The sequence below is a fragment of the Equus asinus genome, chromosome 21 (genome assembly GCF_041296235.1).
Source record: "Equus asinus isolate D_3611 breed Donkey chromosome 21, EquAss-T2T_v2, whole genome shotgun sequence".
NCBI lineage: Eukaryota > Metazoa > Chordata > Mammalia > Perissodactyla > Equidae > Equus > Equus asinus.
The window spans coordinates 50746006-50766541 of NC_091810.1; the positions used below are offsets into that span (position 1 = coordinate 50746006).

The 20536-nt window shown below is 47.1% G+C and overlaps 1 protein-coding gene and 1 long non-coding RNA gene across 16 annotated transcripts in view; one reads left to right on the plus strand and one right to left on the minus strand.

The window, feature by feature from the left end:
- Window positions 1-16048, minus strand: part of DHX30 (DExH-box helicase 30) — a 31487-nt gene extending 15439 nt beyond the window's left edge. Inside the window, exons 1-6 of one of the 15 annotated variants that reach the window (XM_070492538.1) lie at window positions 15743-16048; window positions 13508-13602; window positions 12490-12596; window positions 11532-11586; window positions 6007-6102; window positions 4879-4907 (exon numbers count right to left, since the gene is read on the minus strand). In XM_070492538.1, coding sequence (XP_070348639.1) covers window positions 4879-4907; window positions 6007-6102; window positions 11532-11586; window positions 12490-12514 — 205 coding nt within the window. In that variant the 5' untranslated portion in view covers window positions 12515-12596; window positions 13508-13602; window positions 15743-16048. Of the gene's footprint in view, window positions 1-827; window positions 1074-2670; window positions 2754-4878; window positions 4908-6006; window positions 6103-11531; window positions 11587-12489; window positions 12597-13507; window positions 13689-15440; window positions 15683-15742 lie in introns of those variants that run through there. The other 14 variants (XM_014859109.3, XM_070492537.1, XM_014859113.3 and 11 more) reach the window with 14 other exon arrangements.
- Window positions 15809-19952, plus strand: LOC123279316 (uncharacterized). Its single transcript, XR_006517294.2, has 3 exons — window positions 15809-16111; window positions 18064-18184; window positions 19073-19952. It is a non-coding gene; the product is annotated as an uncharacterized lncRNA (long non-coding RNA).
- The last annotated feature ends 584 nt before the right edge of the window (window positions 19953-20536 follow it).

Consider the following 20536-nt stretch of genomic DNA (forward strand, 5'->3'; position numbering starts at 1 on the left):
CCACAGGGCACTTGAGAATGGTGGTGATGTTGGGGAAGGCTCTGTATTTTGAAAAAGCTCCTCCAGGAATTCTGATGTAACCCTGCTGCCTGGGTTGAGACTGCTTCCTTGGGGGCAGACTCCTACATCAACTGGCTAGGAGGGAGGATTCTGCCTGCCTCTGTCTCCCTCTAAATGATAACTTATAATGCAACTAAGAACCAAGCAGTTAAGAAACAGTATCTAAGTAGACTCAAAGGGGTTTTATCCCACAGAGCGACCCAAGTTTAAGTAGCACACTAGACCTATAGATAAAACTACAAATGTGAACTAGTACTCCCTCCAGCTCTATAGCACAGGGAGCGCCGGTTCTATGCAACCTTGATGGGCAGGGATGCACTCCTCAGTTTCATTCGCTGCAACCTTCAAGACGCACAGCTCTGGGGTCCACTAGAGCAATCATTCCATCTTTATTTGAGATCCTCAAGTCCCAGGTGTATTTTGGGCTCTTTCCCACACTGGTGAGGCTGTGCTTACCCTTGACCCTCTAACCATTGACCACCCATCCTGGCAGGAGTTGGACTTTTACCTGTTTTCCCCCACTCTCTCGAGGTGCCACACCTCTCACCTATTCTTGCCAAGTGCAGGCGCTCCAGCCCCAGAACCTCCACGCTCGGGGTCCATTTGGGCCCGTACCACACTCAGTTTTACAACAGCAGGGCTGCGGCCCGCCAGCGGACGGCGGTCTCGGCCACTATCGGGGAGAGGGCCCCGGCCCACGCCCGTGGCTCTGCCATCCCCAGGAGTCAAGGGCGTCGCGGCTTGGCCGCGCCTGCCACCGCCCTCACCGTTTACCATGCTTCCGTCGCCTTCCCCGGGCCCGCCGGGGGCCGCCCCCGCCTCGGTATCAGCGGCCTCCTTGGTGCAGTCGGGGCGGGCGCAGCCTAATGAGAGGCCGCGCGAGCGTCCCTGTCGCCAGGTGGTGTGGGGACCCGGCGGCCGCAGGCGCGGAGAAACGCCGGCGGCCAGGGCCATGAGCCTCCTGGCGGCCGCCATCGCGCTCCCGCCGGCCCCAGCAGCCCCGGAGCCGGCAGGCACATGGTAGAAGGGCGGAGCGGGCGGCCCGAGCGCTGCGCGCCCCCTGCCGGATGGGCGGACCCGGGGTGGGGGCGACCTGAGATGGCCGGGGCTGCCTGGCTCCAGCCTCGCACAGACCAAGGCCTCCAGCAACCCCAGGCTCCAGTCAACCGGTGGGCAGGCCGGGCCCCGGGCTGGGACCCTGCTGAAATCACTCCCCCAGTAAAACTAAACCCACAGACTCCTCATCTGAATCTGAGGCAGGAAAAGGGAATGGGATTTCTTGGGAAATAGTGCAGGCCTTAGCTCAACATCCATTCAAGGAAATGAAGTTCCCTCTAGGTCCTACCGATTGCTGGTAAATACCTGTCACATACCCTGACAAAGTGGCCTGGACTCCAGCCCCCACAGTTGTAAGATAATTGCTAAACTGGGGCACCCCCATCGCATTTAATGGCTTACAAAGTAAACATAGTGAAGAATCTGGAGCCAGGACAGGGAAGACTTCTTGAACACAAGCAGACCAGATTTAATCCCCGGGGCTGGAGTCACAGGTGAAAAATACCCGACTTGGACACTGTGCCCAAGAACTGTGCTGGTCCAGCAGTGAGAGTCTGAAGCTGCTGCTCCTTACTTGTTTGAAAGGCAGGTAGATTCTGTTTCCAAACTACCATGCTTGGATTCTTGCCAGGCCCATTCCTCTTCTGCCTGTTATGGCACTGAGAAGCGCGGCTTTGGGTAAGCTGGGAATCAGGATGAATCTGCATGCTGGGGCAGTGACAACGACAGCAAGGGGCCTCAAGGTCTCAGTCCTTTGAAAGGAGGCCTTGGTCAGAGGTTGGCAGTGCAGTTGAGGGTAAGCTGGGAGGGAGGGTTTTGTGTGTTTTATAATTCTAGATCCGACTCCAATGATCCCTTGGAGAGCTTGTGAAAACATTGCTGGGAGCCACCCCCGAGTTTATTTATTAGGTCTGGAGTGGGGCTCAAGAACCTGCATTTTTAACAAGTGCCCAAATGATACTGAGGTTGCTGGTCTGGGACCACATCTGAGAACTGCAGGCCTATGGCAAGAACACAGGATTTGAGTCCTAATACTTAGGCTTATTCCCAATTCTACCACTTGCCAGCTGTGAACCTTGGGCAATTTCATCAATTGGGAAAATCAGGACAAACTTGCTCCTCCAATTTGTTATGGCTGTGGTCAGCATAAACTGGGATGTTTGGAAGGCAGCTTTGCAAAGTGCTCTGTTAGAGAAGCCACTGTCCTCTAAGGTCTCAGACAACAGGGGACAGGTCACTGGGAGAAAGACCCAGGGCAGGGCAGGGCAGCTTCAACTCCTGCTCCTCGATTTTCTCCTCAGTGGGTTTTTACCAGGAAAGGGGCAAAATGGAAGGTGTCCTTGGCAGCAATGAACTGACCTCACACAAGGGGATACCACCATCTATATCAAACACCCCAACCCAGATCATCCATATTGGTATGGCAAGACCCATGGGGCAGAACGTGATTCTCCAAGGGCTTTGAATTTGGCCAAGTAGCACTTTAATTTGCCAAAAGCTGAGGAATACATTCAGCTTCAGTAGTTCTCAAGGATTGTTAGCAGCCCAAATTACCTCAAAAGAATCCAGAAGCTTATCAAGCCTGGTAGTGGCAGCACTGGCTGAGGCCAAGTTTTGAAAATTGTGGTGTCCGAAAGCTGAAGGAGACAACAGCCTAGATGAAAAGACCCTGCCTGGAAAACAGCCTGCGCCTGTCAGGAAGCCCTCAGTATAGCACTCTGCTCTGACAGCTACTTAGTTTTAGCTACTTAGTCAAGCTAAGGTTGAAAAGCTATCATTTCATGGATCTGCTTCCAGAAAGGCCAAAGCGGAGTGATATACACAAAGCAAGATTAGCCATGAGTTGTTAACTGTTCAAGCTGGGTGACAGATATTTGCAGGTTCATTGTACTATTTTCTCTGTTTTAGAAAACATATTTGGAACAGATGTTTAAAATTTTATGTAAAAAAAACCCATCAGCTAATGTCAACAAACTAGTTGGTTCTCAGGGAGCCTATCCCCTTTTCCTATTTCATTTACTTCATCTGGGCTCTAACAGCTGGTATCACCTTGAGCAAATATTTCACCTCTGCAAACCTCATTGCCTCTTTAAAATGAGGGCAGTTCCTATAGCAGCTCTTGAAACCCTTCCGGTTCTGTAATCGTCTCCCCACTGGTCTAGAGCAGGGGTTGCCAAACTATAGCCAGCAGACCAAATCCGCCCACTGCCTATTTTTATAAATAAACTTTTATTGGAACATAGCCACGCTCATTTGTTTATGTATTATCTATTTTCACACTATAATGGCAGAGAAACCATATGGCCTGCATAGCCTAGAATATTCACTCTCCGGCCTTAAAGAAAGTTTGCTGACTCCTGCCGTAGAGGACCTTGAGGGAAGTCAGGGGGCTCAGGCATGCTCCCCTTCCTTTCCTCCAGCATTAAGCCTTCTCCTCCACTCTCCATCCTTTGGAGAGAGAAAGTTGACTCCTTTGCCTGTGAAAAAGGAGGAAAATTCTGAAAAAAGAAAGGGTTTACTGGCTCAGAGATCTCTCCATTCACTTCTAGCTCAAGCACGACATCCGGTACTAAATGACACCTAGCAGCACGGAATCAAAGTGTAAAGGATCTGCTGAATACACCGGAGGATTTTAGGATTCTAAACTTTGAAGGCCATGGGAAAAAGAAATAGGAGGAAGCCTAAGATAGTCCAGACTTTGGGCAGACCACAGAACTTCTGGAGGGAAAATGAGAGGGACCACCGATACCTGAAGAAACCAGTGGTCTTGGCCAACTTTCTGTCAATTCAACCATAGTTAGATATTGTATGGATGGTCAAAATGGCAAGAAATAGTCCACTTGGTTGCAATGAGAAAGGTAAGGAGAACGACAGGGGCCGAGTGGCCACCCTGCCCACCCTACCCATCCTCATGGCCTTCCTGTCCACACATGTGAAGTCACAAGGTCCCATGAGGTAAATCACCGCATCAAGAAGAGGGAACACATCTGCATGAGGGGATGGACAGGAAAGACCAGTCCTGTGGCCCCCAGGATCCTGAGAGAAGGAGTGTTATCCCATGTTGCTTTCCAGTGCTCTACATCTCAGATCTGGGTGGGTGGGAAAGATTTGCAGGTGAGGCTTAGAGGTGAGTTTCTTAATTTATTCACCCTTTACCTTGGAAGGAGGCCTTGGTAAGAGGTTGGCAGTAGAATTTGGGGTAGATTGGGAAAGGAGGTGATAGTTTCTTCCAATCTCAAATCTGACTCTGATGGGTGCTATAACCTATTCAAGTGGCCACCATTTTCTGAGCCCTGTTTTCCTATCTGAACACCAGAAAGACTGTTTCTGCCAGACGCTTTCTTCTTAAGGGCAGAGGCACCAGCAAAGCCTCGAGGGAATCAGAAAGCATGGCAGAAAGGTCCAACAGTCATATGTGGACTAAGAGGTCTGTTGCTTCTGTGATGAAGAAATGGAGGCAAGAACACTTTCTAGCTAAAAAAAAGAGAGAGAGAGAGAAGGCAAAGACACATAAACCCATGGATGCCTTTTGCAGGCGCAGCTATAAGGCAACAATCAGGCTCAAGGAGTCTGTGCTCCTGGGGAAGACAGGGCGGGGCCTGTTGGGCTGCCCCACAGGGACCAGCTGCCCCTCCCAAGTGCAGCAGCCTTCTCCTCTGCATGTGCTCAAGGAGGCACTGCCTAGCCGTGCTGCCTGGTTAATCCCAACTAACCATCTTCAAGCTTAGCCAAAGCACATCTGACACTCTCAGAGCCACTCACCTGCCATGTTGGAAATGTTAACGTTCAGCCTTTTCGAGTTACAGGGCATTTTAAGAAAGAAAAAAAAAAGGGCAATCAACTCTTGTTTTGGCAACGGGAGGGGGGTGGCATTTCTTTAATACCTAAGTCAAATGGTCAGAGGGGCCAAAAGTACTTATTTCTATGCTGCTGTCCGTAGTCAGGGCCACTGTAGCAGGGTGGTGTATGTGGAAACTGCATGGACATATGGCAGCAGCATGTGCTGCAGAAACTGAGGTGCTCTGTGCTCCCCGCACCCTTCCTGAGCTCTCGACCTTCAAAGCACTTTACAGACAGAGCCTAAAGTGGACATGCTGTCTCTACTTGAGGCAAAGACTCTATGACCTAAAATAGTGTTCTTGTGCCAGGCAACTGGGGGAGGGATGTGAACAGGCAGCCAGTGGGGTGGAGAAGGGCAGCTGTCAGGATAAGGAAGAGGCCACCAAGAGCACTGGTCTTAGCAGACCTGGAAAAGATCTAACTCGGAGGGAAGAGAGGAGTTAGGACAGAGGTGCTTCCCTAGGTCCTATTACTGGCCCTGTCCCTGAGTACCAGAGGGACCTAAGGTGAGCTCCTACCTATCTGGATGCTCTGACATTTTCTCCAATCAAAAGGAGAGCCTACCTTGCCAAATGAACTGAGAGGCACATTTTAATGTCAGTAAAGTGCTTTGAGGTGCCAGGGGGAGATAGGGAAGTGATTTGCCAGACATCCCCAAAGCCTCCAAGAGGGAGGGCAGTGGGCTGAGTCAAGGCTCTCTATTGTTACTCTACTACAAGTGCCCTGCACTTTCTAAGCCACATTGGGCCAGGGACTGCCTAGAAGATCCTGCAGATTCTCCATGCTAGTGCCAAAGACCCAGACTGAGCCTAGGCTTTATTCCTGGTCACACAAGGAGACCAGAGGGTCTCAGCCATGTGGCCAAGGATCATAAAATAACCCAGACCTTTCCCAATGATCTCTCCCTGAGAGCTCCAAAAACTCTGTTACCCCACTCCTCCTCACTCACTTTCCAGAGGCCCATGGCCCTGGCACCCGGGCTCCCGCTGCCACCCACCTTCCCACAGACCCTAGACCAAGCTGGTGCTGGAGGCAAGGCTCCTCCCTTACCTCGAGAGATGGTCCCTCCAGGGGCAGGGTTGACACACATGGGTGGAAGGCGGGGCGGGGGAAGTTTGCACTGACGCTGCCTGTGCTGGGTCCGATCTGGGGAAAGAGAGAGGGCATCAAGGTGACGTGTTTTCACCCCTCATAGTTACAGACCCCCGGAATGGCTCGCCCCAGAGGATCCGTGAAGGACCCTGAGCAGCAGGGCTGATGGATGGCATCTGGAGCCAGACACAGTTCTAAGAAACAGTGCTGATAATGCCACACAGAAAGAAGGCAGTTGTCTTATATAGGTGTGATACATGGTAGCCTTGTAGAGAACTTTTCTTGGCTCTCAAAAAAGTCCTCAAACTCTCCTCGTTCCCTTGGCCACCCTCTATGGGTTGAACACCCATCCCACGTGCTTCACCAGAGACTGGAGTTGTGAGGATGAGACAGTGCAACAGTTGAAAACTGAAAAGTCAAGACATCATGTAAAGACCCTGGGTTCTTCCACTTCTCTGTTTTCCACTTATGGTAGCTATCTCTATCTCTGCTATGGGTTCCCCAGACAGCCACTTCAGCCACCAGATCTCAAATTATTCTTTCCCTCTAAGAACTGGGCAAGAGAGGGACTAATTAACAGTCAGGGTCCTCCCTGAGAACCAAGACCAGATCCACACTACCAGCCTTCTCCCTCTTTCTAAAGCTTAATGATTTGCCATCCCAAATATTTCCACTCATTTGGAGACTAAATACTACTTATCAGTGACCCATAAAATACATTTTTATTAAGTTCCAAAACTTTGATAGACATTAACTAAAATTAAGACACTCACTGATTATTCCATGGAAAGGTGGAAATCTATGGATAAGGGATGTTCAAAATCTTTAAAACCACCTAAATGGTGAAAATGTCAGAGACTCACTGTCTGGAGAAAAAGGTGCATAAGCTCTTCTCTCTCTCTGCCCCACTGGTTTTGGTATAATAAATGGGGCAGGAGAGGAGCAGGGAGAGACAACCACACACACTACACACTTGAGAAACAGCTTGCTCTGCTACAGTGCTGCCCATTTCTATAATGCAAATGAGCTCATATAGATTTGGTAAACAGGGTAATGATATCAGTAAAAAGAAAGCACCCTTGGTTCAAATGTAATTTTTCTAAGACAAGGAAATTGAAAAAGCAAGAGTGGAATTATAGGGGCTGGACCCGTGGCCGAGTGGTGCAGTTTGTGCGCCCCGCTTCAGTGGCCCAGGGTTTCGCAGGTTCGGATCCTGGGCACGGACATGGCACTGCTCATCAAGCCATGCTGAGGCGGCATCCCACATGCCACAGCTAGAAGGACCCACAACTAAAAATATACAACTATGTACTGGGGGGCTTTGGGAGAAAAAGAAAACATTAAAAAAACTTTTTTTAAAAAGTAGAATTGTAATTTTCAGCAGGAAAAGGAAAAGCCCTTTCAGTTATATTTTTAAAAAACTAAAATTGACTATAAGAATCAAGGTGGTGGATACATGAGTGTTCACTATATAATTTCTTCACATTTCAGTATTTTTGATAATTTTCATAATAAAATGTTGGGGGGGCGGAGCAAGTCCTTGTACTTAGGTCCTCCTCCCCGACACTCCTAGCTGCACACACTGCTTAATGGCAGCCCCAGTGGCTCAGAGCTCCACTTCCACCTGTATTGCCTCAGCAACCGCCAACTCTGTTCTCATCAGAACACTCTTTGTACAGTCTTAGCATCACACTGTGCTGCCTGCCTTGGTGGTCCAAAGCATCTTCCCAGGCACCAATGACTGTTTTTGTCCTACTCTGGTCATAAAGTTGCAGTTGTAATGCCTCAACGCTACTTTTCCCATAAGCCTTCTTGTAATATTATAGGTGTGTGATTTTGCAGAAAACATATATAGTGTTACAGCAGAAACGCCTGTAGGGTCTTCCGGAACAAAGTGCCTAGGATCAAGATTTATCTTGGAACTAATTCCAGCTATGCCTTGAAGCTAAGGTTGGAAATGATCAGCTCAATCTCTCTGTTCTTGTTTGAGGAGGGTCCTCATTCATATCCAGGAATGCTGGAGTGAAAAAAAAAGAATAAATGATTTGACAATTATTCATTATTTCATTAAGCATTTCAGTAATTGGGGGAAAGCTGTTACAATCCCACAAAATATCACTGAGCCCTCTTGTGACCATGGAGCTGGAGAAAAACTGCACATTCTTGCTGTTGATCTAGTGTTTTTTTGTTTTTGTTTTTGTCTTAAGATATTATTTTTCCTTTTTCTCCCAAGCCCCCCGGTACATAGTTGTGTATTTTTTAGTTGTGGGTCCTTCTAGTTGTGGCATGTGGGATGCCACCTCAGCATGGCTTGACAAGTGGTGCCATGTCCTCGCCGAGGATTTGAACCGGCGAAACCCTGGGCCGCCAAAGCAGAGCGTGCGAACTTAACCACTTGGTCATAGGGCCAGCCCCAATCTAGCATTTTTCAAAGTTTTGTGCTGACTGTAAAAGACTCAGCTTGCTCATTGTCACCTGATTGTGATGGCATTACAGCTCAGAGACAAGAAACCTCTGTTAAGATGCTGGCAAAGGCAATAACTGGTCACTTACAAGGCACAGAAGCATTCTAATTGGGAGGTGTTGGCAACTCTGTTAAATTAAATAAAAGGAAAGATGGTAGCCACAATACCCAGTGAGCCACCATCCACAATGCTGCAGGGAACTGCTGTGGCCATTACCTTCAGAACCATCAAATGGCCCATCCCATTTGATTATAAGCCCCTGAGCACCAGAAAGCATCTCTGAAACATAGCTGTCTCCACCCTCGTATCTCATACACAGCAGGTGCTCAACCATGCAGCCACCTGGCACACCACATGATGAGGCCAGCCTGCCACTCTCCAGCAAAACATTGGCTACAGCGATGCACTCCAAATAGGTCAACCTGCTCACATTTATCAAGGGCCTGCCAACCAAAGACTAAGGGCCGGGGAGAGATCACAGCCAAGCACTCTCCCTACATCGTCCCTCATCTTCACTATACGCCTGAGGATAGGGGCTGGGAAACAGGATCAAGTAAGTTAACACCTTGCTAGTGTTAGTGGGGACCAGATTTGAACCTCAGCCAGCTGACTCAAGCTTTACACCGTGTTACACTTCCTCTCAAGATTCATGACACCCTAGGGAGCTCATAATCTCATCATGAAGAACAAAGAAACAGGGGCCAGCCCAGTGGCGCAGTGGTTAAGTGCACACGTCCGCTTCTGCGGCCCAGTGTTCTCCAGTTCAGATCACAGGTGCCGACATGGCACCGCTGGCAAAAGCCATGCTGTGGCAGGCGTCCCACATATAAAGTAGAGGCAGACGGGCACGATGTTAGCTCAGGGCCAGTCTTCCTCAGCAAAATGAGGAGGATTGGCAGTAGTTAGCTCAGGGCTAATCTTCCTCAAAAAAAAAAAAAGAACAAAGAAACATATAAAAACTCCATAAGAGATAAAGAACAGTCCTAATCAACAATAAAAGTATTGCAAAGCCACACATGACCAATTGCCAAGGTCATGATGCAAACCACAAGTGATACCAGCATTCAGAAGACAGGAGAGGGCATTCACCCTTATAGTCAGGAAACTGTGAAAAGACAGGTTTGCCTGAAGGAAATTATTCAATGCAGTGACTCTTTCTGATTAATGGCTTTCCCTGAGACCTTCAAGCATAAAACGGTTGTTAGTAAAAATACAACCTTTACCTGTGTCGAAAGCAAGGCTCAAAATCAGACTATGTCTGATTATTAAGTCCTGAAGTTACTTAATACTGTGGATTGTGAGTTTACCAGGTGTCAGGCCCTATATTAAGCTCTTTACACATATTAACTCATCTGATCCTTGAAAAACCTTATGAGGCAGGTACTATGATCTGTCCCACTTAAATCATGAAGGAATGGAGGCACAGAGAGGCTCAGTCACCCACTCAAGCCTCTTTGGCCAGCAAGGTGCAGAAGTATGATGCGAACCAAGCATCTGGGTCCAGAGTTTCTGCTCAGTGAGGCTATACTGCCTCCCACTAACCGAGTGCTAACGATGTCACCCCTGATGGAAAGCCTCTCAGATCAACCTCAGCCTAGAAAGCAAATTCAAAAATGCTATAAAGGAATTTTGCCCCAAAACTCTCACTTGGCACGATCTCCCTATCATGTCAGAGTTAAATAACACAGGAAAAAGGCGGATTGTGATTTTATTGGGCTCTCCATCTCTTTAGGAAATCAGTGCTGTTAATTCAGAGACACTCCCATCATAAGAGAACCTATTTTCATCCAACTTTTTACAAGCAGGTGGGCACAAAGCCCACTGATTAGTAGGTAAACACAAAGCAATTAAGTGTACTTGATTTTCAGCTCAAAATGTACTGTCCACACTAATCTCAAGTTCAACATTTCCCTTTTCAGACACAGTTAACCAACAAAACCAGGATGAGACAGATTAATTTTTTCATGCAATATGAAAACAGATGGAGTGGCTCAAGACAAACAAGGAGGCAGGAAGAGGCTGCTCTGAGCCATTGTACACCCAGCCGTCCTTCTGGTCCCATTCAATGGATTACACAGGGCACCACTTGGCCAAGGCTTTTCAAGCCTCTAGGAACACAAGTTGTAGAGGAGACACAATTGGAAGATTCTTCTTAATCAGCAGTTATGGAAGGCCTGTTATGCTTCTCATTTACTTGTAAAATATTCTCAGACAGGAGCCTCATGGTCAGTTTGATACAGGTGACAGGCCTTTTACTCTTTATTCTCTTAAAGGAGAAGTCATTCTCTTAAAGGAGAAGTCACAAAGCCCTCCAGGATCTGACCCTTGAAGTCTTCACCAGCTATATCACTTCCTCTAAGCAGCCCTGGAATGCTACCCTATGGCCCTGCCATGGTTCAATTCTGCCATTGCTTATGCGATCCTCTCACCCCATCTGCTAGAGCATGATTTCAAGACCTGCCACAATTTCTATGACCATGAATATAACAATGACTCAATCCACTTCCACCAGTGTTTACTGAGGCCTACCATGGGCAAAATGCTATGCCAGGTACTACGGATGATAAAAGAGCACAAGAGGCCCTGGCTGCAGGGAGCTTCTAATCTAGTGATACAATGATTAATTCAGAATAGACTCAGCACAAGAAAGTACAGATACGGTGCAAAGGAAAATCCAAGAGAGCAAAGATTCCATTTGGTTGATAGAGTTAAGAAAGGTTTATGGAGGAAATGGTGTAAAACGCTGGCCTAGAAAAATAGGTAGGATTTCAACAAGCAGGGCATATGTGTGAGAGGGCACTTGGGGAGGGGTGGCAAATGTATATAAAGACCCAGACAAGGGAAGGCACAGGTTATAAGCACCATGCAAGAGGAAGGCTAAGAAAGGACTTTTGAAAGTCACTCAAAGAAGGAATCTAAGCACTACACATTGGTGAGGGAAAAAGATTTTCACAGGCTTCACAGCTCTCCATCACAGGGAGAAGGGGCATGAGGTCACAAGCACAGTTACATTCTTACCTTTTCTGAATGAGTCCAGGCTGAACATTTCTGGCCAGGAGGAAAAGCTGGAATCCTAAGAAGAAGGAGGGCCAAGAGACAATGGTTAATATTCCTGGTCCAGGAACCCACAGAGAAGACTTCAATAACTTCAATAAAGAGCACTGTCCAGAAGATGAGAAAAATGAAGCTCTTCACTAATGAGCCCCAACTGCTGCTCCCAGTCTCAAGAATGGAAGGGCCATCTCCACTCTAAAGTAATTACATGTCTTTGTTTCTAAGTGAGAGCTTTCTTCTTTTCTCTGTCCTAAACTCCCTGAACGCTGCTAAACAGAAGGGCATGCATTTCACCATGAGAGATGTATATTTCCACCTCATCACAATACTTGCAATTTTCCTGGGACTTCTAGGGAGAAATGAAATTCTACATAGACTCCTTTTCTCATGTGGCATCAGGAAATGGGACTGATGACTGCCTTATGGACAAGTTTACTGGGCTTTCACAAAACCTAGCCAAGCCCCTAGGAATGGGGTTTGACTGATAGTACCAAAGAATAACTATACAGTGATTCAAAATAACAAGATTTTCATAGAGGAGTCTCTATGAAATAATAACTATTAAGTTAAAGTTCAACTATTGGCCAAAAATTTGGTTCATTTAGCTCATTAGCATCCTTAACGGAGGGATCTACCTAGAGACTTTGTATCACACATACACAAATAAGTGATACCTCTGGTTTAACAATTTTGTTTTAAAAAACACTCAAACTTAGACTTAGAGATGTTTTAAATAATGTAGTACTCCCTGGTTGGTGCAACAACCTTGTGTGGCCTTAGTTTAAAAACATCTACATAATGTTTTAGCAAATCAGGATAATGTCCCTCATTACTAGGAGTCTAATGGGGCCTACACTCCTGCTCCTGACTGCTATTCCCTCTCATTCTCAAATTGTGGGGCGGCGGGGGGTGGAGGGCTGACCTGGGGCCGAATCTTTCAGGTCCATAGCAGGTCTGCCCTGATGGCCTCCTCTCCCCCAGGGATGCCGGAAATTTCAGCCGATAGGATATGGTAGCTCAGAGAGAAAACTTCAATACAATATCAACAATGATACAATTTACTTTAAGAAGTTACATTCTATAGACTCCTTCTATCTCAATTAAAGGAAAAAGGGTGTAATTTGAGATTCTAATTTTAAAGAAAACCTGAATATTACAAAATCTAAAACATCTAAGTGATTATTATGTAAGAAACAATACTTTCTTGCTAAGAAATTGTAAGTTAATTTGCTTGTAAACAGAGTCTTGGTTTAGCTTATAAAAAGTCCTGATGAGGGGCTGGCCCCGTGTCCGAGTGGTTAAGTTTGCGTGCTCTGCTTCAGCGGCCCAGGGTTTCACTGGTTCGAATCCTGGGCGCAGACATGGCACCGCTCAACAAGCCATGCTGAGGCGGCATCCCACATGCCACAACTAGAAGGACCCACAACTAAAGATACACAACTATGTACTGGGGGGCTTTGGGGAGAAAAAGGAAAAACAAAATCTTTAAAAAAAAGTCCCGATCCTCTTCATATCAACCAAGGCTCGTATAACACTATATTTTCCTGTATCAGCCTAAAAAATATAGTATGAGGTTCAAGAGAAGATGTTTCAGAGATATTTTAGAGCTCTAGAACATTTCCTAGAGATCTAAAAGAAAGCTGTCTTCATTGTAAAACAGTATAATGTTGGAAACGTTTATGGTTCAGAGTCTCTTAAATAACTTAGAGGTAAGTAAAATAATATTGTATCAAGATTTCTTGCATAATGAAAGACCACTTAATTCCAGGAAGAGTCACTATGGGATGATTCAAGGACAGAGAGATTCTATAACGGCTAATTAAAAATGACACCCTTCTTCCAACATAGTCACAAATGGATTTACTACATGCCTTTTCCTTTACAGTGTGGCTGAGCATGAGATCCACCACTGCTTTGTGTGCACGGCTACATCAACTTACCTTACGAGAGCAGTGACGGTCTCAGATCTTGAAGACTTCTGAACTGCAGCTGAATTCTCTCCTTGCTATTCCTCATCACGAGGCTGGGCCTCCTCCTGGGAAGTACAATGCTGGGTCACTAAAATGATGGCCCCCGCAGAGAAAGAAAGTTGCTCCGGATCATTGAAATTCATTTACTACTCTAACAACAAGGACAAGTTTTGTTAGTGGCATGAAACACACACACTGGACACATTGGCCTCACTTCAGGACCTGCTCTAGACCCACTCTAGACCCATCAAATTGTGAGCTGCCCCTACATCAGCACCTGTAAGATACCAAGAAAGAGATGTCATTCATGTTAAAGAGGGACTTGTAATCCCAAAAGCACCTTCTCCAAGGACTCAGCAAAAGCTGCTTCAGTTTTGAGTTCTACTCTCAAGACTATAATATGAACCTACGGTAGATAAAGAAGCTCTTCCAGATTGGGAAAATAACAACTAAATGTTGAATACCATTTTTGGAGTTTACAAAGTACTTCCACAGACTTTATCTCACTTAATCTATGCAGCTACCCATCGAGGTAGGAATTATCTTTCCCAGAAAAGGCTACACAACTTGCCCAAGATCCCATAGCTGCCTCAGGGCAGAATGGAAATCTGCAGTTAGGTATTGGGCTCCAAAGCCTTGCATGCTTGTACTACATTACTTTTTTATTTCCATGATATCATGCTATTGCCTAGATGTCCCATGGTTCAGTCTTCGAAAGAACACTTTATACTGACATCTTCAAAGGTTGAAAGGGGCAAGAAGGGTCCAACTGATAAACCTGGGACTACAGCTACATAAATTAAAACACTTGGAAAGTAAATATCTTTTGGAGGTAAAGGGACAACCTACACAGGTAGAAAATGCAGCAAAGGATGTATTTACTGCACTTAAAACAGATACACAAATAAAGAGCACTATCACAAATCCCAAATGCTATATTAGGAAAAGAGTTCTCTCTTCTGGAAACTCCAATATTCCAAGATTTAAGTGTAAATTATAAGATGTAGTCAAGACCCACAATGACAGTGGGATTACTGCCTCCAAAGAAACTGTGAGGGAAACCACCAGACAATGTCTCATTTCCCTCTGGCCAGTAAGTTGCAACCAAAGAGTCTGCAACTGGCCATCTGCAGTCCACCTGCTACAGTGTATGGCAATCCCCTGTGGATTGGGGCTGCAAAGTGGGACAACCTTTGCCTTGCAAAATCACAATTAAGGTGACCAATGTTGCTACACGAGGACTAGCTAGACAGCATGCTGACGCGATACTCCCGGCTTGGGGATTCTGAGGACCCCTGGGACTCCAGTTCACCGCAAACAAAGGACCCAACATGCATTAGGTCTTCCCCTGCGAAATGGGGCAAGTCACCACCAGGAAACAAAGAACACCTCACCCCTTGGCCTCCCCCAGTGACAAGGTCGGTGCGAAAGGGGGCAAACCAGGGGGGCCAGAATGCACCAGGCCTCCCTTTGGACAAACGGTCCAGACGGCACGGGGGGCAAACAAAGGTCCCAGGGCACTCCGGAGGCTTCCTCCAGGCCCTGCTTCGGGAAACGGAGCATCCCCTGAGGCGGAGGCGTTGTTGCGCCAATGAAGCGGCCTCTCCCGCGGACCCGCGGAGCCCCTGGCTACCAGGCCCGCCCCGGCGGACCAGTCCGGCCCCCGCCCCCGCCCTGGCTCCATGGCAACGGCAGGCCGAGGCCTGGCTGCTCAAGGCTCGGCCCGGCCGGCTTCCCGGGCAGGCCTAGGATGCCCGGCCTGCTCCTCGGGCCCGCCCGCTTCTCCGCCCGACTCTCCGCCAAGCCGGCGGTCGGACCCGAGCCCCTCCTCGCGCCGACCACCCCCGGCCGCGGGAAGCTCCTCGAGGGGGCACGAAAGGGGAGAATAAAAAGCCCAATTCACCTGTTGTTACAGATGTGAAACAAGCCTCGGTGCACCGCGCATGAGCCGCGGCCCCCCCCCCCCACCACAGCGGGACTACAACTCCCACCAGCGGCGGCGCGGCCCCTTCCGGGTTCCGTGGCGGAAGTCCCCCCGTCCGCCCCGGCGCTCCCCGCCTCACGCCCCCAGCCCCGCCTGCCGTGTGGACCCCGCGTCTCAGCTGGTCTCCAGCGGGCCCCCAGCTACGGCTCGCAGTGCCCACCCCCCCCCACCCCCCAGGGCTCGGGCCGCCGGGCCGCCAACCCGCGGCGAGACCCCGGCACCTGGCCCAATGTGGGGCGGCCGCGGAGGGCGCAGGCGGGACTTCCGGCAGAGTCGCGAAGGGAGTGGGCGCGCGGGCGGCTCTGGGGTCGCGGAGGGAGCTGGCCAAGGCGGGCTCGGCCGGAGCTGCGCACGCTGCCCCTCTCGCAGTGCCTTAGCGTCCGGAGTGTGCGAGCGGGAGAGCTTTGGTGTCTTCTGCGCGCCCCCTCCCCCGTGCCTCCGAGCGCGAGTTGGGACACAGGCGGGTCAGGGCTGAGCCGGGAACGAATTCCAGCTCGGGCTCCCGGCTCCCACGCGCCTTCCCCGCCAGAGCTCGTTGCCACGCCTCTTCTCTTCTCCATCTCCCCTCGATCTTCTGTTTCTTTAGGGAGGTGAGAATTTCTGCCTTACGAGAATGTTAGGAAGATGAAATCAATGTGATGGTGCCTTGTGAACTGTACAATGCTAGGGAGAGAACAAGGTGGCACTTGCGGGTTGCGGGGAGACCGCAGGTCAGAGTGCTGCTAGGTGGGTCTGGAGGTCCCGCCCCATGCTCTCAGAAGCGAGAAAAGACATTGTCCCTGTGACCTGCAGTCGTCTAGATGAGACTCCTGTGTGAGTTCAGTGGGATCCAACTTAAAAAGGAGAGACCTCAGTATGGGTAGCTCTGAAGCTGGCTCAGGATTTTACAGTTGGAAAGACCTGGAGTATGCTTTTAAAATGTGGTCATTCAGAATATATGAATAATCCGTTCAATATCCCGTCATTTTTGTCCAAACAAATTCAACAAGTATTTTTTTCCTTTTTTTTTTTTTTTTTGAGGAAGATTGGCCCTGAGCTAACATGTGTTCCCAATCTTACCCTTTGTTTTCCTCCTGGAAGCCCTAGTACATAGCTGTATATCCTAGTTGTAAGTCCTTCTAGTTCTACGTGGCATGCCGCCACAGCATGGCCTGCCCAGGATGCGAACCAGCTAACCCCAGGGCACGGAATTGGAGCTCACAACTTAACCACTGTGCCTCAGGCGGGCCCCTCAACAAGTATTTCTGCATTGGACAGAAGGGTAGGGGAGGTGGGTGTGGAACATACATCATTCATTCAAATAATCATCACCTATTCTTAACAGGGCGTGGTCCTTTCGTGGGGGATGATCCCCCCCGCACAGACATTTGAGTGAGCTGTGTAGCAGTTGCTAAGCAGGTGTGGAGGATACAAAGACCCTGCCCTCAAGGGGCTTAGGGCCTGGTAGAGAAGGTGAAAACCTTGTCCCAAGTAAAGAGAAAGTGGTAAATGCTGGAGAGGAAGTGTTTCCGGGGGTTCAGAGAAAGCAGTAGTTACTCCAGAATGGCAACATCGAGGAGAAAGAACCATGTGAGAAAGACATCCAGGTGGAACAAGGGGCAAATCCTAAGAATATACAGTAGTTGGGTATGGCCAGAGAGCTGGATATGTGTAGGGGCTTTAGAGGAGACAGAGCAGAAAAAGTAGAGGTGGGAATGCTACACTAAGGGATTTTGACATTATTTGTAAGCAGTTGTTTTTTGTAAGACATTATTTTTACAGTTCTAAGGAGAGTAAAATTACTGTATTTTAGGAAGGTTATTTTGCAAGTGTGAGGGTAGAATTGGCCAGAAAAATAGAAGCTGGGGGGGCCGGCCCGATGGCACAGCAGTTAAGTTTCCACGTTCCGCTTCGGCGGCCGGGGTTTGCCGGTTCGGATCATGGGTGTGGACATGGCACCGCTTGGCACGCCATGCTGTGGTAGGCATCCCACATCTAAAGTAGAAGAAGATGGGCATGGATGTTAGCTCAGGGCCCGTCTTCCTCAGCAAAAAAAAGAGGAGGATTGGCAGCAGATGTTAGCTCAGGGCTAATCTTCCTCAAAAAAAAACAAAAAACAAAAAAATAAAAGCCAGGATACTACTTTGATGAAAGGTAATGAGGGATTGAGCTACAATCAGCGGTGACAGTGATTGCAGAGCACCAGGCTGATCCCTGGCCACTGGTGTGTGGAGAGAGGACCGATATTTTGTACCAGTGACTAGGAGGATCCTGCACTGTTAACAAAATAAAGGGACACAGGAGTTGGAGATGATGGATTCAGCTTCATACAGATTATGTTTGAAATACCGTTGTGAATGTTAAGTGGTAAAGACATGGTCCCTGCTCCAAAGAAAATTCTGATCTGGTAGAGAGGATGAGAAAGGCATGCAAGTAAGTCTTAAAACCTCAAGTAAGCAGTGCAAAAGAGGCGCAAGTGAAGCATTCTAAATACTTTTCCTTGTTGAGCATTTAATGTTTCTAGTTTTCTCTCTGAAGGTCTTTTCCTTATTTTTTTTTCCAGTTTTATTGAGAAATAGTTGACATACATCACTGTATAATTTTCCTTATTCTTGAGCCTTGAGCTGTTTTTAGTGAATGGTTGTATCTGGTGGAGCTGATAAGATGATCCATTTTGTATTAAGGTGAGTGCTAGTTAGTGTATCTTTTTCCTTCCCTCCCATATATCTCACCTCTTGTTTCCTGGTTCTTTCTTTATCACTGCCATATTTTCCTTTGTCCAGTCCCTAGACTTCATTCTTTGCAAACATCTCTGTCTAGAAACTTCTTCAAACACTTTCCTACTCATTCTTCAGGGCCCTACTTTGAGCTTCTCTAGCAGTTTATTCTTCCCTGTGTGGTAGTGCTTAAGGTATCTTCTTTGATCTGTCTCCCCCACCCAGAACCCCAGCCTCTTGGAGTTATATGTGTGTCCCCAGTGCCATGTGAGTGCTCCAGGGGGTGCGTGGATACTGCCTTCCCTCCATCAGATACTTGTCCTGTGGACTCATGCCACTTAGGTTATTTTTCTTCAATTTCTTAGGGTTGAAGTGTTGGTGGAACCAATTTTATTTCTCATATTATAGTAGAACTCATCACCAAGGCCATCAAGCCACAGAAAATAGGGCAGAAGAGAACATAATTTTCTGTCATGGCATCTACAGGCATGAGAATTGGGATCTAGGACCTCTCTTACACTTCCAAGCTACTGTCTCCGTGTGCCTGGAGGAGATTCTGACCCCCACTATTGCTGGCCCCACAGTATTTCTCGGATTCCAGTAAACCTGCCCATACTTTCTGTAAATAGTCCCATTAGTGAACTCAATTCACTTGCCTAGTGTGAGTGTGTCATTTTTTTACCCTTATGTTTACTATCCCAGACTAAGGAAATTTTGTGGATGCTTCAAAGTAAGTTTTCAAAAAAAGGTTAAATACTCCCTTTCTGTGCTTTCTTGAAATCAAAGTGGACCACTTGGCAAGAGATGCTGTATCAACAATCCAAAGTAACATATGCACCCCTATGTTCATTGCAGCACTTTTCACAATAGCCAAGACGTGGAAACAATCCAAGTACCCATCAACCGATGATTGGATAAAGAAGATGTGGTATATATATACAATGGAATACTACTCAGCCATAAAAAAAACAAAATCATCTCATTTGCAAGAACATGCATGGACCTGGAGGGTATAATGCTAAGTGAAATAAGCCAGTCTGACAAAGACAAACACCGTATGATTTCATTCATATGTGGAATATAAACAAACACATGGGCAAAGAAAACAGTTCAGTGGTTACTAGGGGGAGGGGGGTGGGAGGTGGGCACAGGGGGTGAAGGGGAGCACATGTGTGGTGACAGACAAGAAATAACGTACAACTGAAATTTCACAATGATGTAAACTATTATGAATCTCAATTAAAAAATTTAAAAAAAAGATACTGTAGAGAAGGAGGATTCTTAAATCAGAACAAAGTTGAACCAAATGACTTTTAAGGCCATTTCAGTTCTGAAATTTCATTACTCTAGATAGAATTCCACTTAGAATCAAATGGTGCTTTTTTGGATCTCTGTATAAATATGGAAAATTCTCTCAACTCTTTGGTTTTAATTAAGATGAGGAATTAATTTCCTTAATATGCAAAGACAGTTTACAGATTAATTTTTTTAAATCTATAATCCAGGGCCGGCCCAGTGGTGCAGCAGTTAAGTGCACATGTTCCACTTTGGTGGCCCGGGGTTCTCTGTTTCAGATCCCAGGTGCAGACATGGCATGGCTTGGCAAGCCATGCTGTGGTAGGCATCCCACATATAAAGTAGAGGAAGATGGGCACGGATGTTAGCTCAGGGCCAGGCTTCCTCAGCAAAAAGAGGAGGATTGGCAGCAGATGTTAGCTCAGGGCTAATCTTCCTCAAAAATAAATAAATAAAATAAAAAATAAATCTATAATCCACTAGAAACATTGGCACTGGGCATGATGAAGAGGCAGCTGGCAAAAAAAGTATTATATATGGCCATTAAGTTTAAGAAAACAAAAAAATTCAAACTTGCTTTTTTTCTTTTAACATGCTATCTTCTATTGTGGCCAAATGCACAACATAAAATTCACCATTTTAACCGTTTTAAAGCACACAATTCAGTGGCATTTGGTACATGTACGTGTGGTACAACCATCACTACTATCTAGTTCCAGAACATTTCCATCGCCGCAGAGGGAAAGCCCATGTGTATCCATTAAGCAGTCACTCCTCATCGTCTTCCCCTCCTCCCTCCAGCAACAGCCCCTCACAACTACTAATCTGCTTTCCTTTTCCATGCCTTTTCCTACTCCAGATACTTCATGTAAGTGAAATCATATAGAATGTGGCCTTTTAAATCTGGCATTTTTCACTTATCATAATGTTTTCAAGATTTATCCCTGTTATAGCATATATCTACTTCATTTTTTTATGGCTGAATAATATTCCATTTTTGCATATATCACATTTTCTTTATCC